Genomic DNA, 18,125 nt, shown 5'->3' with positions numbered 1-18,125 from the left:
TGGACTTTGCAGGGAAAAAAAAAGGTAGAGTTGACTGAACCACCGAGAGAACTGCTCAACTATATTGACATTTTATGAAAAAAATGCTTTGTTTATGTTCCACAAACACAAAATACATCAAAAGAAAGTGTACAAGGTTACAGAATAAAATATAAACTCGTTTTCACATGTATTGTGAAATGTATGTATTTTTTTTATAACTTTCACTTAATTATACATTTTGCTTTTTACCAATAATAATGCTCATTTACGGTATACTGGAAATATTTTCTCCAACCCCGTCTCTAGAAAAACTTGGAAAAGTACGTTCATTTTAAGTTCATAAGTTTGATAAATAGTTATTCGTGTGTTTTTATCTCTGTCACTGTAACATAACCATGTATGAAATTAAAATAAATCTCAGGACAAGAGGCATTTTTTTCATCAGCCAAACTTGATGAATGTACAGAGGTTTAGTGCTGTCCACTCCAGTACAGGGGTCCCATATATACGGTCTGCTATCTGAAACTCTTTTACCCTGAAAAATGTACAATAACTAAAGTAGTAAAGTCTTAACTGCAGATACAACTCACCTTTCATCTCTGACCTAAAGCCCTTTGTTTTAATCTTAAAAAAATAGTTTGTGAGCTTTGAAATGAGTCAGTATGTTAAGAGTACTACACCTTTTTAGCAAGGGCGCATAGCATTCGTTCTTCAAGTATTTATTCTTGAATGCGCAGGTGTTTTGTTTTTCCCCTACTGATCCAGTATGAACTCAAAACCAAACTACATCATTGTGTTTTTAGACACCAGTCAGACCACCACTAGACAGTGTGATTAGAAAGTATTGCTTTACATCATCACTATAAAAAACACCATTCAGAGAGCAAATATACAGTAGTTACGGCCTTTGTAGAGCCTGGTGTGATTTTCAATTTATATAGGTGTGTCCCTCCTTAGGCGTCACACCTTTTGTACAGCTGACCCTACCCAGCAATTAACAAAATACTTAAGGCCCACCCCACCCCCACAACCCAAAATAGAGTAAACAGAAGAGAACAGATGGGTGGATTGAGAGAAAAAAATATTACCAGCCTTCCCACACATGTATCATTGAGTAGTGCTACTTTAATAACTGCTGATATTTCCTTAAGAGTCTTGCTCCCAATATTGATCATTCTGAGGTGACCTGAATTTCTTCCACTAAACTATCAGCACATCTTTTAGGCCCCATTCCTACAAGACCGCTCAAGTAAGTTTTAGCATTAATTAATGCTGTCTTAACTAATTATAGACCGGTTTCTAACCTTTTAATCTTGAAGAGTAGGTGTCAAAGAGTTAACTAAATATTTGCGGAAGAAAGGTTTATATGACGAGTTTCAGTCAGCAGTGTTTCTGTGCTAGGATGCACACTAGTGAGGGTTATAAATATTCTTTTTATGGCCTCCAACAGTGGACTCATCTCTGTGCTTGTCCTGCTAGATAACAGGGCAGTATTCAATACTGTTGACCATAACAATTTATTACAGAGAACTAGAACACACCATAGGTATGAAAGGAATTACACTGCAAAGTTTCAATCATATCTATCTGAGAGACGCCAATTTGTGGCATTTCTGAGGTATCTTTACTTCAAAAGCTAGTCATGGAGTTTGAAAACACTGTATAGATTTGCATTGCTATGCAGATGACAGCCACCTTTACTTATCCATGAAGCTGTATGATACAAATCAGTTAGCTGAAGTGAAGACATAAAGGCCTGGATGACTTCTAATTTCCCATATCTAAATAGCCCGATGTCAGATCGTAAAATTTCCAGTGCAAAATTTAAGATTCAAAGGTTGTAGCGTTGACTGCAAGACTTCGCTTTAAACTTAACTAGTTTTATTACTATTTACACTTAAACAGCTAATTTTAAAACAAACAACCATACAACGACAAGTGACAGCACCACCCAGAGTGGAAGAACTTGAAGATTTCATCAACAGATCCAAGAAACAAAACCCAACCAAGTTAGAAAGACTGATTTGTCAACTGATGCCGAGGACTTACTCACAACCGACATTCAGGTAAGTGTTTTTGAGTCCATTAACAAAAAGTTGGATCTCCTAGCCATGCCTTATCAGGAGATGAAGGATTAAAATCAAGCTTAGATATTTTTTTTGTCTCCCGTGTTGTCTCTGGCAGCCAAGGCTGATGTTTCCATTTTCTCATGGAAAAAGGGTTGTGTCATAGGGGTAGGAAATGTTGGGATGGACAAGATCCAATCTGGGAGCAACCTCATCTGCGTTATGAAAGGTCTGTCACCAAGATAGAGATCTGTAGCATTCTCAAAAGTCTCAGTTTTAACCCGTTTATAAAAACAGAAAAACAAAACAAAAGCATAGTTGTGCTTTGGACAACAAAAACATTATGGGCCAGGTTTTGATAGGTTCTAGGTTCATCAGTGTAATGCAAAATTTGTGTTTCAACTCATCTAATCCAGCAGGTGGCAGTCGATTTTGTAGACATATAGATAGATCTATTATTGTACAATCTACTGTACAATATAAAGCGCCTTGAGGCGACTGCAGTTGTGATTTGGCGCTGTATAAATAAAATTGAATTGAATTGAATAGATAGGTACCTTAATGTATTAGAGTAGCAAAGTTTTTTAAATGTTGGATAGTTTTTTCTTAAGACAATGATTCAGCAGTTACTGTACTGAGTTTGGAGAGTAAGGCTTTTATAAATTTTTTGGAGTATAGGATAACAGATTTTAAGTTGTCAGTATTCAAGAAATTGAACTGTGAACTTTGATCCTACCTTCATCCCAGAATATTTAGGTTTTCTTGTGGAAAACTGGTTGAAAGAGGTAAAATGGTAGAGTTTGACCAGTTCAGAGAGTAGCTGGAGACTTCTCTCTAACCTTAAATGTTTGCGGCAAGGAAGAATGGGGTCCTGAAGGATTAATGGCAAACCATCTGCATAAGGGAGATATTTATGTTCTGTATTAGATAATGTCTTAAAGCAGGGGTCTCAAATTTGGCCCTTAAAGTGACTTTTTATGTTAGGGAGGATGTGTTTGTTGTTGAGTGCAATTTTTTAAATAAGTTTTTTTAAAAAGAAAAACATTATTTAATATGAAGGCAACATGAGCAGAGAGTACAAACATGTTGAGGGACTTGTTGTGTTAGTTCGGTGAGTTCAACCCCCCCCCCCCACCTCTACTGCAGAGCCCCTCTGTTTTCACAGAGTTGTGCGTCCACATTGAAAAGGCCGAAAACACTTACGTTCCAGTACTGCACATGCGTGAAACCAAGACGATTCGATCTGCCTCATTTCTGCCACGGAAACTGAAACGTCCCGGCAAAATGCCAAGGAAAAGCACAGAGGTTTTTAAATGGACTAACAATGAGGTGGCGTTGTTGCTGCGAGTAACACAAAAGTACAAAGTTGCAAAAGCTATTGAGAATTAAAGAAATTAAAGAAAAGCTATTTGGTGCATGTACAAACTGATATTAATCTTTAATATGGCTGAAATAATTGAGCGCAAACAAAACAACTGCTGTATAATGCCTTCCGCTATCTTAGGTTAATTGGTCATATGACTGCATCACATAACTAAAATGTGTCATCGTTTTCGAAAAGGCTCCGGGTTCTCTGTCCACACTGCAACGCGAAAACTGTGTTTTCAAATGTATACGCTTTGGAGAGCGTTTTCAAAACGCTGCGTTTTCCTTGACCAAAAACGCTGCCTCAGTGTGGACGGAAGGCCAAAACGGAGAGAAAAAGATGTGTTTTCAAATGAAAATGTATTAGTGTGGACATGGCCGAAGTTTTGCTCCAGGAAGGCAGCAGGCCCAGACAAGGTGTGTCCTAGGCTGTTAAAGGCTTGTGCTGCTGAACTAGGGGAGCCGCTACAACAAATCTTTAACCTCAGTCTATGACTGGGGAGAGTGCCCACCCTCTGGAAGACATGCTGCGTCATTCCGGTCCCCAAAAAGAACCGGGCCAATGAGCTAAATGACTTTCGACCGGTGGCACCGGCATCACATCTTATGAAGACTCTAGAGCAGCTCTTTCTCAACCTCCTCCAGCCCCAGGTACAACATAACCTGGACCCACTACAGTTCGCCTAACAAGGCAGATGTCGGTGTGGAGGATGCTATTCTGTACCTCCTACACAGAGCTCACTCGCACCAGGATAAGGCACGGTAAGGATCCTGTTCCTCGACTTTTCTAGTGCCTATTATACAATCCAGCCCCGTCTGCTCCAGGAAAAACTCAACAGAGCACAGTACGTCAGGCTGTCAGGACATCACGTCTGACACTGTGGTCAGCACCACAATAACTGTGCTGTCCCCCCTTCTCTTCCCCCTGTACACCTCTGACTTGAGCTATAACTCTGAATCACGCCATATTCAGACATTTGCGGATGATACAGCCATCATGGGGTGTATCTGGGATGGTCAGGAAGAGGAGTACAGGAGTCTGGTGAGGAACTTTGTTACATGGAGTCACACAAACCACATGCAGCTCAACACATTGAAGACCAAGGAACTGGTTGTGGACTTCGGAAGGTCCAGACCAGGTGCAGTGCCAGTTAAGGAGGTGGTCAACATGTACAAGTACCTCGGACTGTGGGTGGACAACAAACTGGACTGGTCATACAACACGCAGCACCTGTATAAAAAAAAAAGCCAAAGCAGACTATTTCGTCAGGAGGCTGTGGTCTTTCAACATCTGCAGGAAACTCCTGTGGATGTTCTACTAGTCGGTGGTTGCCGGTGTACCTTTCTATGCTGTGTTGTGTAGGGGGAGCAGAACAGCAAAGGAGGACTCATCCAGGCTGGAAAAACTAATCAGGAAGACTGGCTCTGTGGCCGGCATGAAGCTGGACATTCTGGTGACAGTGGCAGAGAAGACGACACTAAAGAAACTGCTGGACATTATGGACGATGCTGAACATCCTCCGCATGTGGTCATAAATAATCAAAGGAGTCTACTCAGAGACAGGTTGCTTCTCCCCAAGTCTAAGCCCAACCTAAGACTTATTCTTGATGATCTGGATGGTGCAACCTTCAATTATCGCAAAGACCACACACTTCCATGTACTGTTTTAAACGTACAGTGACACCATGTTATTAGGAGAAACGGCAGATCGATCTATTATGGGGTTCAGTACAGCAACAGTCATCACCCATTTTGAGTTCTGAGCTTAGCAGATTGTTAATGTAACAGATGCGAAGATTAGACTTTGTGAAGAAATGATACAACATCTTTATTAGAGCCATAAAAATAAACAATATTTAGGAAAAGACTTTTCAAATGAGATAAACAGTATTTTGGAATCAGAAATTGTGTGACTGCAAGCAATCACAAGTATTTGAAACGCCCAACTTCTTTCTACAATTAAGTTCAATATTTTAACAGTCTGGAAAGATGAACACCATATCTGTCCTTCCAGATGACGATAAGAACTGGCTGCAAGGGCTGCCATGTCCTCTTCTTTATCAACCTCTATTGCAAACCACTTAAGCTTCCCTTCTGTGTCCTTTTTTGGAGATTAAACATGTCCCAGAGAAGGAAAATATCAACCAGGAATATGAACAAGATAAATTTAAGACCAGCTCTTAATATCTTGTGTCTGCCTATGCCTATGGAGAATTGGCGATCAGCACTTTTCTTATCCTTCACTACTCTGTGTTTGTGTTGTTAAAGAGTGTGACTGTCCAAGATGGTAGAACAGGTCTTGCTTTTACCTCAAAGGTTTTTGGTGTTTCAAGGTTAAGGGTTAATTCAGCCCATTTGAGTGACTGTCCTGACAACAAAAGTTGCACTTTTTAAATCCAGCAGGCATGTCATTGCCAGGATAATGGATCAAATAACCTGTGTACATGTGAGTGCCCAAGACTAACAAACCAACTTAGAGAAGTAAAAAAAATGCTTTATAGCACCATTGAAAGCTTTATAACTACACGTTTATCTTAAAATGAGCTCTGCTTGCTCCCTTTAAATCTTCCTTTAAAGCACAACAAGAGGGGAAATAATTGAATGAGAGTGTATGCATGGCCACCCTTAATTGTGTATTTCTCCGAGAACTCCAATTCAAAAGAGATGACTCACTAAGTCATTGATTTTGCTTCCAAGCGGTTGCACTCACTCAGCTGAAGAAGCTGGACAGAAGTTTACTCCCTCCTTGTCCTTTGTTACAGTTCAAGATTCAATAATACAACAACGATACAAGATCAAAGAGCAGATAGATGCCTGAATAGGGTTTTTTTTATGTTACCAGATCGTATTTACATAAATAAATACATCCCTACACTGCTATTTCTCAAATAACCATTACAGTAAAAAGCAAATCAGTATTGAACACATCCCCAGTTGTCGAACTAACTACATTTCTAAAGGTTTGTCCCTGTGTCATTTCTCATTATTACACATCATTTATGGACTTTGTGTATTGATTTCTTTGCATGTGTGGATTGCATGGGTTGTTACCAACATTTGGTGAGAATGTCATATCATTAAAGTGCTTTGAGTGCTCCAGGAGAGTAAAAAACACTATATAAGAATCAGTCCATTTACCATGTCAGTAGCACCTTCAGTAATACATTTACTTGATTTACTATGATTCCTCCATAACAATGCGAGAAAGTGTTTAAGTCATACAGGAAACAATTATGTCAAATTGTTGCTGCTAAAGGTGGTCCTACAAGCTACTGAATCACAGGGAGTACTTAGTTTATCATGCACTGCTCACCTATTTTGGCACTGATTGGCTTATGTTTTTTTTTTATAAACATTGACATGATGTAATATCCCATGTACCGTTGCTTATCTCAGATTGTATTTACCTCATTTTAACACCTGGTATATCCTGCCATGCAAAACTGAACTGAACAGAAGATGTACTTCCTTTTTATTATGACTGTGTATACAAAGCAAAGCAGCAGAGGAGACAAGCATTTGCTTCCTATAACAAGGGCTTTAACTCGCATACTCATCAGAGTAGCATCGGTATCAAATGACCTATTAAACATGATATTGCAGCATTGCGCCCTTGCAATCTCCCCATTTCAATGTGTAGTGAAAGTGTAGACTTCAAACGAGATACCTGTTTTTTTAAATTGTGTTGACAGGCCGACTAAAACCAGACTTTTCTTATCTAAATACAGTCATCATTTTGGCACAGGAAGAATGGGTAAAAACAGGATTTTGTAATGGAAACGTTTGTGATCAGAAAGACCTTGACTCAATAGGCCTGATGACCAAAAATTATTTAAATGAAGCCGAATTATGTAGGAGCAGCAGTCTTCTTTCTTTGTAGGTTGACATTCACTGAACAGAATATGGTTAAATGGTATTAAAGTCAAGTGGTTATATATCAGTTTACTCCATTACAGCCTACTGTTGGGCTTCACAACACTGAGGTGAGCACAAGACCCTTGGAAGTTCATCCTTGCTATTGACAATATGCTGGTAGACTAAGCAAACCTAGCAATGGGACATACTGATGTTAATTGGGAAGAATGGTTATTTAAGTTTACTTTGAATGGTTGCTGGTCCCAGAGGTGTTGGTCTGAGTAAAACAGCTGAAATACTGGGATTTTCTTACAACCATCTCTTTGGTTTACAGAGCATGTTCCTAAAAAGAGAAAATATCCACTGATCAGAAGCTCTCTGGGTGAAAATGTCTTGCTGATGCTAGAGGTCACAGCAGACTGCCAGGAAGACTTCAAAGCCTTAGTCTCAATCTCATACTGGTTTTTTGAAAATGAACTTTTATTTAAAATATTTTTGATACAAATTTTCTTTTTCTAAAAAAAAAAAAAGAAAGAAAAGAAAAGAATATACATTCTACATTCTGAAAGCCAAACAAGTTCTAAATTTGGTACTAGTAAGGTGTAACTTATGAAGTAGCCGATGAGCGTATATGGATAATCAAGTATCTACTCCGGCCTGCGTTGCTATACTGGCTTTGCGCACATTAGGTGGTACTTGACTAGGGATGGGTACCGGTATCCGGTGCCAGCAGCGCACATTTCGGTGCTTTATTTCTGTGCTTTTTTTTTTTCCTGAGATGTCATACACTTTGGATTCTAGCCAATTATTTTACCTTTCCAAGGATAGTAGGCGGGCCCAGGTACGTACGTTCTTTTAGAGCAGAGCTACAGATTAAAAATGCCCAAGGCGAAGCGGTTAAAAGTCTGGCTGTACTTCACACCAAAAGATGCAAACTCAGCAGCCTGCAACAAGTGCTTTAAGCTGATGCTGTGCAAAGGAGGTAACACCTTGAATCTGATAAAACACCTGGCGACGCATAGCGTTTTTTTAAAAGCCGAGAAATGCACCGTATTTGATAGCTTGCTGCAAGACCTCACACCGAGCACATCTACTGAGGGTGTGGCGCCTGTTATCGGACCCGGAGTTAGCAACATCCCACCAAGAACCCAAAGAGGAGAGTCCTGGCCCCTAGCCCTGCCAGTGTAGCAGAAATGATGAGGATGATGATGGCAGCAGCAGCCGTTCTTCTCTGCGTGAGTAGCTTAATGTTGTTCGTTTGTAATTTACGTTGAGTAGGCTAACCACGTTATTAAATTAATGCATGTATGGTGAACTAGCAAACACCGTCATAGTTACATGCGGCTTTCTTCTTGTTCGATAGAGTGATACCATATATGCCCTACAGCTGCAGAAAAGGCTAACATTGTTATCTTTTTACAGAAAAAAAAAAAAAAAAAAAAAAAAAAACAGCTAAACATGAGAGGTTTTTGGACAGAATTTGTGTTTGCCATTGTTTAAGCACCGGTTCCAACCAAAGGAGGTATGTTGTATCAACAGAAAAGGCTAACTTGGTTATCATTTTGCAGAAAAAAAAGAGACTTCTAAAAATAAAAACATAAGAGGTTTTTGGACAAAGTTTGTGTTCTCCATTTTTTAAGCATCGGTTCGAGCATCGGCACCGTTTCAAAAGTACCGGTTTGGCACCGGTATTGGATAAAACCTAAACGATACCCATCCCTATACTTGACTGTTATGGAAAACAACTAAAACAGAGGCGAGTCTGTAGTAGTGGAAGAAGGTTAATAGAGAAAGCATTCATCTCTCTATCCACCAACTGCCTTATTCATCTCTTCTGCCCTAAAAACTGCTACAGGAAGTCTTTCATAGCTCATTAACATTATTATTTTTTACTACTACGATTATACCTGGTGACGCTAAAGAGTATTTAAAGAGTATATAGCTACCTAGCTTACCAATTAACCTAACCCCACTAACTGCATGTCTTTGGATTGTAGGAGGAAACCGGAGTACCTGGACAGAACCCATGCAAACACAAAGAGAACATGCAAATTCCAAACAGAAAGACCTTGGTCAGATGGTGAATTTGAACTTCTTGCTGTGAGGCAGCAGTGCTAACCACCACACCACCGTCCTACATACATGCATGCACATGCCCACTATACTGAAATAACTCTACCTTACCTTCATGGACGGTCACCCCACAGTTGTCACACTGAATTATTTCATCTGCATCCTCGCTGTTGTCTCCCAGACAAACGCAGCAGATGAGAATGTGTTGTGTGCTCCAGGTCTGGGACCGATCCAGCAAAGCACCCTGGGGAATCAGGGAGCAGAGTCAGAGTCACAAACCCAATGACTGACATTCATGGAAACGGTTGAAGTTGATTCTCTTGAATTTACTATGATGACATCAAAACCTCTCATTGGATTGCAGGCATTCTATGACTCGTGTTATACTTTGGTATTATGGAGCACCAAGCAAAGGTGCCAATGTAAAAGCCAGCTGCCTTAAATTTAGTTCAGCTGCAAATAAGCTAAAACAAACTTATGGTATTAAGCTCTTAGATATTACAGATATTAAAAAATAGTTATTTTATTTTAGATTATCTCTGATTTTGGAGCAGGCGTTAACAACACTCCTGAAAAGAGTTTCTATTCTTAATAGATAAAACACTAAACCAGCATATAAGAGAAGAAGAAAACAGATTCCCATGATGCATTTAGTATTTTCTTTTTCAGTCACCTTTCTCACTCAATATGTGTTAATAGACCTCTCTTCATTAAAGCACACTTGTTATTAATCTCTGGCTCTCCTCTACAGCATGTCTTTATCCTGCCTTCCTTCTCTCAGGCTCAGGAAGGTTCTGCCGGAGGTTTCTTCCTGTTAAAAGGGAGTTTTTCCTTCCTGCTGTCACCAAAGTGCTTGCTCATAGGGGGTCATATGATTGTTGGGTTTTTCTCTGTATTATTGTAAGGTCTACCTTACAATATAAAGCGCCTTGAGGTGACTGTTATTGTGATTTAGGGCTGTATAAATAAAATTGAATTGAATGTAAAAGGAATTTTAATAAATGAACAATAAAAATTACATGTTGTTATTAACAAGAGTTCAACCTCCATCCATCCATCTTCTTCTGTTTTATCCGGGGCCGGGTTTCGGGGGCAGCAGCCTAAGCAGAGAAGCCCAGACCTCCCTCTCCCCAGCCACCTCCTCCAGCTTATCTGGGGGAACACCAAGGCTTTTCCAGGCCAGCCGAGAGATATAATATCTCTCCAGCATGTCCTGGGTCTGCCCCAGGGCCTCCTCCCAGTGGGACATGCCCAGAACACCTCACCCAGGAGGCACCCAGGAGGAATCCTTGTCAGATGCCCGAACCACCTCAGCTGGCTCCTTTCGATGTGGAGGAGCAGCGGCTCTACTCTGAGATTTGGTGTGTTCATGGTTATGAGCTTTTGTACATGTTTGTCTGCATGTGACTGCAATGAAAAGAGGCCAGCATACAGTATCAGCATCCTAGTTTGCCCTGTACTTTGATGCAAAGCTTTTGTGTTGCTAAAAACAAGATGTTGCAATAGTTTTAAATTGTGTTGATAGGCCAATATTTTTAATGATTTGTTCGCTTTTTCCTCATGTCAGAGTTTGTTGATCGGGTGTTTTGTTCAACGCCTCCCACTCTTTTTGGGTTTGTTTTTTTTTACCCAGTAAAGGAATGTTTTGGATGCTAGAACTGTGTTTTCCTTCACTCAACCTGAGCTCAGCGTTTCATAATGACTCTGCCTCTTTGCTCTTTGTGGTGTGTGTGTAGGTGGGCTCCATCTCCACATTAATCCTCTGAGCTCCGGGTGTAGTTGGCCATTTTTGACTTTATCTTTTTATTTCACCTTTAAACACGGGTATTATGCTTTTCAGCACAACCATGTCTGAATTTACAGTTATTTTCTTTATTTTGACAAACTGTATGAACACAATTGACCTAAACTCACATAAAAACAAAACCAATCGTAAAATCTGAGTAGTTCGATTTTAGACTAATAAAAACCACAACACAAATTATTTTCCTAACTTGATATATAAATTGTAAATTTTTAAAACTTAAGCACAAATTTTGCAAACAATAAAGTTATACATAATATTTACCTAGAAATGCTGCCATGCTTTAGGTTTTTTTTGGGTTGTTGTTTGGTTTTTTTCCACAACCATTTAAAACTATTTACAAAACAGGTGCCACAAAATGATGCCACACAAATGATTTTTGCCACTCAAAAAAATAGTTTCTGTCCACACCAAGACAGGGTAGCACATCACGGGCCTGACAACAGATGGTGTCACTCCTCCTGTTTTAGACCCGGAGACAGCGTTGACATTGCATCATTACATCTACCTTTGGTGGCTTTTTGGCTACCATCTGTGACATTCAGTAGTGGAGTCATTGTTTTGACACACAAAACAAAGCCAATAACTACACTACTACACAACACTACACACGTGCAAAACTTCCCCCTCTTCCTAAGCAATCAAATGCCACATGTTACAATATAATTTTTTGATTGGTTGACATAACGCATTGTTCCACCAACAGAGAAGGGAGTGTTCATCCTGTAATTAAGGGTGGCCATTCAACAATGGTGTTCATCAAAAACATTTTATTAGTTATTATTATTAACAATGTTTATTTGGTTTGAACTGCGTGTCTGATCTTGTACTCACCTCGCTGCCCTTTCCCTGGGACATGCTATCATTGGTCAGTTCTTCATCAAAAGCACTGCTGCTCTTCGTCTTCTTTTTGGACTTCTTCGCTTCTTTGTCACTATCACTGCTACTATTAATGTTGTCCTCACCATCTTCCTTGTCATCATCATCATCATCATCGCCGTCGCCATCTTCGTCATCATCATCATCGTCGTCGTCATCATCATCGTCATCGTTGTCATCGTCATCACTAGCACTTTCACCACCCTCTTCATCTGTGCCTCCTTTCTGAGAGTTTGCTTTGCCTTTCTTCTTTCCTGCTGTGGGTCTCCAGTCATTATCATCTTCACTATCGTAGTCGTCCATCTCGTTCAGGTCTTCCATGGTGGTAAAGTCCAGAAGTGGGCGGTTCCTGCGGAAATTCCATTTCTTGGGCTCAGCTTGAGACTCTTCAGCATTTACATTGTTGGATGCAGACACTAAGGAAGATCCAGTTTCAGCAGCTTCAGCAGGCTCTGAAATTTTCTTGGTCTTGCGTCTGCCTTTGGGTGCGATGACAGTGGGAGTGTCTTTGGTGGAACTGTCTGACGATTGCTGCCGTTTGCTCTTCTCCTCATCCTCAGTCAAGTTCTCCTCAGCAGCCAGGTCTTTGGTCTCCTCCTCATCTATGCCATCATCTGCTGAAGCAGCATTATCTGAATCACTTTCTGAACCGCCTGCACTCACTTTGGACCCTTCTTCATCACTGCCATTGCCTGTGCCCTCTGACCCTGTCACAACAGAGAAGAAAGTGTCTGTGAGATCACTGAAAAGTCTGGCTGTTTCTCCAGCAGAACCCACAATGTGGAGGAGGGGGTCTGTTTACAGTCAAACTGGCATTAGTGAACTTAATAGCAAAAAGTAAAGAAATTTGGGACCCACAACTTCATTTTCTTTAGAAAACAGGCACCATGTAAATAAACAGGGTTTCAAATGGAATAACATTTACTGTCAAGAAGCATTCTCACAGCACAGAAATAATCAAACAAACACAAATTTCTCAACTTCGTATGTATACACCTCCTCAGTGTTTGTTTTGACTTCTGTGGTTAGGGCCTCCTTTGATGCATTTCTTTTATAATGCCCAACAGGTCACGGCAGATGCCCACCCTCCCCGAGCCTGGTTCTACTGGAGGCTTCTTCCTGTTAAAAGGGAGTTTTTCCTTCCCACTGTCACCAAAGCGCTTGCTCATAGGGGTCATTTGATTTCACAGGACTCTGTTAAATTCTACAAAAAAACAAAAAACTAAGTACACCCTTACTGTTTCCACAGGAATTAAGAGGTTAAGTAGCAGCCAGGTGCTACTAATGAAATTAATTAACTGATCATCAGCAAGGGTGACTACCTCTGGAGCATTTAGGTATCTGTTAACACAATGCCACAATCTTCTCACAAACGACATGCCAAATTCACCTCAAGATCAGACCAGGCAATGCTCAAGAGAAACTGCAAAACACCCAAAACCTATATCTCAGACTCCACAGGCACCAGAGTTAGGGTGTGAAATTTTAAAGTTCACGACAGTACAGCTACAAAAAGACTAAAATCAGTGTGAGTTGTCTGGAAGGGTTGTCAGAAGAAAACGTCTTCTCTTTTAAAAGAACATGTTTTAATTCTACAAGCTCTCACATATTGCGACATAATTACCTTCACAGTCTCTGCCCACATTGAAGTTTTATGTGGCAGTGGGCTGAGACTGTGCAAATCAAGAAAGAAGTCCCTGCTTCAAAATCAGCATCTAAAGCTTGACTAAAATTGGATCTCAGTGCAGCATTTGATACAGTTGACCACAACATATTACTGAAACGACTGGAGAACTGGGCAGGTCTTTCAGGAACTGTACTAAACTGGTTCAAAACATACTTAGAAAACAGGAAATACTTTGTATCAATAGGTAACTTCACATCCGAGCAGACAAGTATCACATGTGGAGTTCCCCAAGGTTCCATCTTGGGACCCCTTCTGTTTAACATTTACATGCTCCCACTGGCACAGATTATAAAGAACAACAAAATAAACTACCACAGCTATGTAGATGACACACAAATATATATCACAATGTCACCAGGAGACCGAGGCCCTGTACAGGCTCTTGGTAAATGCATTGAGGAAATCAATGACTGGTTGTGCCACAATTTTCTCCAGCTAAACAAAAACAAAACTGAGGTAATAGTCTTTGGCGCCAAAGAAAAACGATTGCAGGTCACCAGAGAACTTCAATCCATACATCTAAAAACCACAAACCAGGCGAGAAATTTGGGTGTAGTGATGGATGCAGACCTAAACTTAGAAAAACACATTAAGACAATAACAAAGTCAGCATACTATCACCTCAAGAATATTTCAAGGATAAAAGATCTGATGTCTCAACAGGACCTGGAAAAACTAGTCCATGCATTCATCTTTAGTAGGCTTGATTACTGTAACAGCATCTTTACAGGTCTACCTAAAAAATCAGTCAGACAACTACAGCTCATTCAGAACTCTGCTGCTCGAGTCCTCACTAAGACCAAAAAGGTGGACCACATCAGTCCAGCTCTGAGGTCTTTACACTGGCTGCCTGTCCGTCAGAGGATAGACTTTAAAGTTCTGATGCTGGCCTATAAAGCTCTGAATGGTTTAGGACCAAAATACATCAATGACCTCCTGACCCAGTATGAACCTTCCAGATCCCTCAGGTCATCTGGATCCGGTCTTTTATCAGTTCCCAGAGTCAGAACCAGACACGGAGAAGCTGCATTCAGCTTTTATGCTCCTTATATCTGGAACAAACTCCCAGAAAGCCTCAGATCAGCTGAAACACTCAGTTTATTTAAATCCAGGTTGAAGACTCACCTGTTCTCAGCTGCATTTGAATAAAGCACCAAATCCACACTGTTAAGCTTAAATTTCAAAACTTGCATTTAACTACTGATTTTATCTATTGTTCTGATTTTATCTGTTTTGATTTTATATACTGTTTTGTTTGTTTGTTAATTAGTTTGTTTGTTTGCTTGTTTTAATCAATTTTAAATCATGCTTTTTATTTGTTTTTGTTTCTAATGTCTCTGTAAAGCACTTTGAATCACCTTGTTGTTGAATTGTGCTATACAAATAAACTTGCCTTGCTTAAAATGTGCAGCTGCTCACATGGGCATCATCCTCTAGTATAGAAAGATTTGGAGGAATTGACTTCCTCCAAATTCCTCAACTTCATCTAAAATCAAAAGCTTAACAGTTAAAACTGAGATGCAACGGCTTTATCCAGCAGGAAAGTTATTCCAAACACACATCCAAACTAGTTTTGAAATCGATGTAGCAGGGTACAATAAAGTCTGTGAATGGTCCGCTCAAAGCCCCGAAAATAACCCTATAGAAAATTTCAGAAAATCATCAGAAGAAAGCCTAATGTGATATTTTTCAGATTCTTGAAATTTGGGATTATTATGAACCACAGATGACGAAATTCATAAAAAGAAAATTACACCGGAAAGTTTTATTCCAAACTTAGTGACTTGTGCATAAGAAAATTAAAATTCATCATTTCATATGTTGTTTTATGTAAATGAAATATTGGGGTTAAATTATTTTCTTTTATTTTCTAATACTGTAAAGTCCTAGCATTTTTATTAAATTTTGCGCAGCATTTCAACTTTTCTAAAAAAATTAAATTAAATTAAAAATTAAATTAAATTAAATAAAACAGTTTGCATTTAAGTTAGCCAGCCAAAAGCTTATTAGTCTCAAGCCATTTGGACTGTTCATTTCTGAACAATAAAAAACTATGCATGTATTTAATACTGTTAGACATCACAAAGGCCATACTTACCTGAAGCATCTCCTACTTGAAAGTCACTGTCATCTGAACTGTCATAATCCAAGGCATCAAGCAGAGAGGCAGCAAGTGGTTTTACCTGCCGTCGCTTTAAACTGCGGTCCACTACATGGGGGAGTCCCAGAAACCAACAGACAAGAATGCAACATTTGAGTAAGATGTCATGAGCAGAAAAACACAGCTGAGAAGAAAAAAACTATAAAAAGCAGATAAGCTTTGCATGTTTAACCATGCAAAATTGTTTTTACTTTATTGCATAATGATCATTATAAAGCATAAAAGTGATAATATTTTATTTGATAGTATTTCAAATAAAATTGGGCTATGAAAAGGAGATGCTAGCAGGTGGTTATGTGCCCATATGTAAAGTGCAGCATTCTGTACTGCTGACCATAATATATTATTACAGCGATTACAGCATGCTATAGGTATTATAGGTACGCTGCAGTGGTTTGAAACATATCTGTCTAACAGATGGAGAGTCCTCTTCACACACTAAGGTTAATTATGGAGTTCCACAAGGTTCTGTGCTAGCACCAATTATTTTTACATTATACATCCTTTCCTTAGGTTGTATCATTAGAAGGCATAGAATACATTGTTGCTGTTATACAGGTGATACTCAACTTTATCTATCCAAAACAGATAACACACACTATTTAGTTAAACTAAACTGCAGGAATGTCTCAAAGGTAGGTAGATGACCTCCAATTTTCTGCTTCTAAATTCAGATAAAACTGAGGTTATTGTGCTCGGCCATAAAAAGTCTTACAAATATGGAATCTAGCCTCTGGATGCCACTACCTTAAGCTCCAGTAACACTGTGAGGAGTGTCTGAGTTGGGGTAAACTTAAGTGTCCATAAAGGGCTGAAAAATGTCTATAAGAGAGCCACTGACAATTTGTCAGCAAGATAGTTCCAGACTTTGAAGGCCTATACTGTTTTCTGCAGCCAAGTCTATGCTTTTCATACATAATCTTTTTCTTGCCTCCCACATTCCTGGTGAACTCCAGAACAAAAGAAGCAGTTTCATCCCACTTGCCAATCAATCAGCATTGGCCTACATGCTGCTGAGTTTTGGTGGACTCCACAAAAGTATGTTTGAAAGATTAGGAGTTTTATGGTTGAAAACTCCTGGCTGTGTTGTTTCTTGTCTACCTTCATTCAGTCATACTTCCCTTTGTCATAGGAAAATACATACCCTTATATATACACCTATAAAATACCAAAGGTACCGCAGTGCCGTAGGTAGGTTGTGTATGATAACACAAAGTTGCTTCAATGTAGAGATTGTTTTGTAATGATGGTCTAGTTCACCTGTACGGTCTGCACCTCAGATTGACGGCGAGTTACACTTAAAGACATTTAAAGCAAACTCAATTTGTGCTTTATGCAAATCAATCTATGCTGCTACACAAAATATTCAGCACCCAAACGTCCAATTACTTTTTAGCCCTTAACGTTCGGGTATCCTGTATCAAAAGGACAGTTCTCTCTCAAACGCGGCTTTAAATAGTGGCGTAAACCTATCTATTGTTTTCCCTTCAACACCAACACGAAACACAACGTTAATCAGCTGCAGACATTAGGTTTTCTGATGCTGGGATTTGTACAGCTCTTAGCTACGCAACTTGCCTATTAGCACACTGTTAGCAAACAAATAGCACCGCTGCGCCTAAACGGCTATCAAAAGCGGTCCCTGTTTTGTTTTCACGAACGATACATGTTTGTTTTTCTTTTTAACTGAAGAATCTACGATAGTCGTCTAAAACAGCTTAAGAGGTACACTTACCAGACATTTTGGTCCGTCAAGCACCATAGCTAATCGTGCTGAGCATTATTAGCTGTACTTAAATTATGACCTTCTAATTGAATCACTGATGCTCGTGATGCTTTTAGTATATATATATATATAGGGACACAATTAAAAGCATTCAAAAGTAAGATCCAAGTTAATGTGTTAGCATCAGACCAAGTTAATGCAAAACTGCACGTAAAACACAACAGCATCAGCATTAGCATTTAGCATACCAGCAACATCACTACTAGTCACAAAGTAGAGCCGGGCTAGCTAACTAGCAACAGTTTGAGGGAACAAATAATTGTTAATTGTGCCAGACGGCAAATACAATTTGAATATATATATATATATATATAAATGACAACGTGGAAGGACTCACTCTGTACTTCACGTTCACTACGACAGGTCTCCTATCAGAAGCATGGTATATGGACAATGGAGAACACCGTGGTGACGTACTGACGGCTGCATATTGTTGCTATGAGGACAGTTACGTAGTACAATATGA

General features: G+C 39.5%; 1 protein-coding gene across 2 annotated transcripts in view; it reads right to left on the bottom strand.

Moving 5' to 3' along the window:
• phf14 (PHD finger protein 14) overlaps window positions 1–17,884 on the bottom strand; it is a 76,618-nt gene extending 58,734 nt beyond the window's left edge. The window contains exons 1-4 of one of the 2 annotated variants that reach the window (XM_086281346.1): window positions 17,609–17,884; window positions 15,811–15,921; window positions 11,981–12,732; window positions 9,454–9,586 (exon numbers count right to left, since the gene is read on the bottom strand). In XM_086281346.1, the coding sequence (XP_086137472.1) occupies window positions 9,454–9,586; window positions 11,981–12,732; window positions 15,811–15,921; window positions 17,609–17,615 (1,003 nt within the window). In that variant the 5' untranslated portion in view covers window positions 17,616–17,884. The remainder of the gene's footprint in view (window positions 1–9,453; window positions 9,587–11,980; window positions 12,733–15,810; window positions 15,922–17,608) is intronic. The other variant, XM_086281345.1, reaches the window with a different exon arrangement.
• Between the last annotated feature and the right edge of the window lie 241 nt (window positions 17,885–18,125).

Source organism: Aulonocara sp. 'chitande type north' Nkhata Bay, linkage group LG22, assembly GCF_057382095.1.
Source record: "Aulonocara sp. 'chitande type north' Nkhata Bay isolate Kocher_YH1m ecotype deep benthic linkage group LG22, A_spYH_male_GT1.1, whole genome shotgun sequence".
Classification (NCBI taxonomy): Eukaryota; Metazoa; Chordata; class Actinopteri; order Cichliformes; family Cichlidae; genus Aulonocara; species Aulonocara sp. 'chitande type north' Nkhata Bay.
Note: the sequence above shows the minus strand (reverse complement) of the source record. Positions and strands in the feature narration are given on the sequence as shown.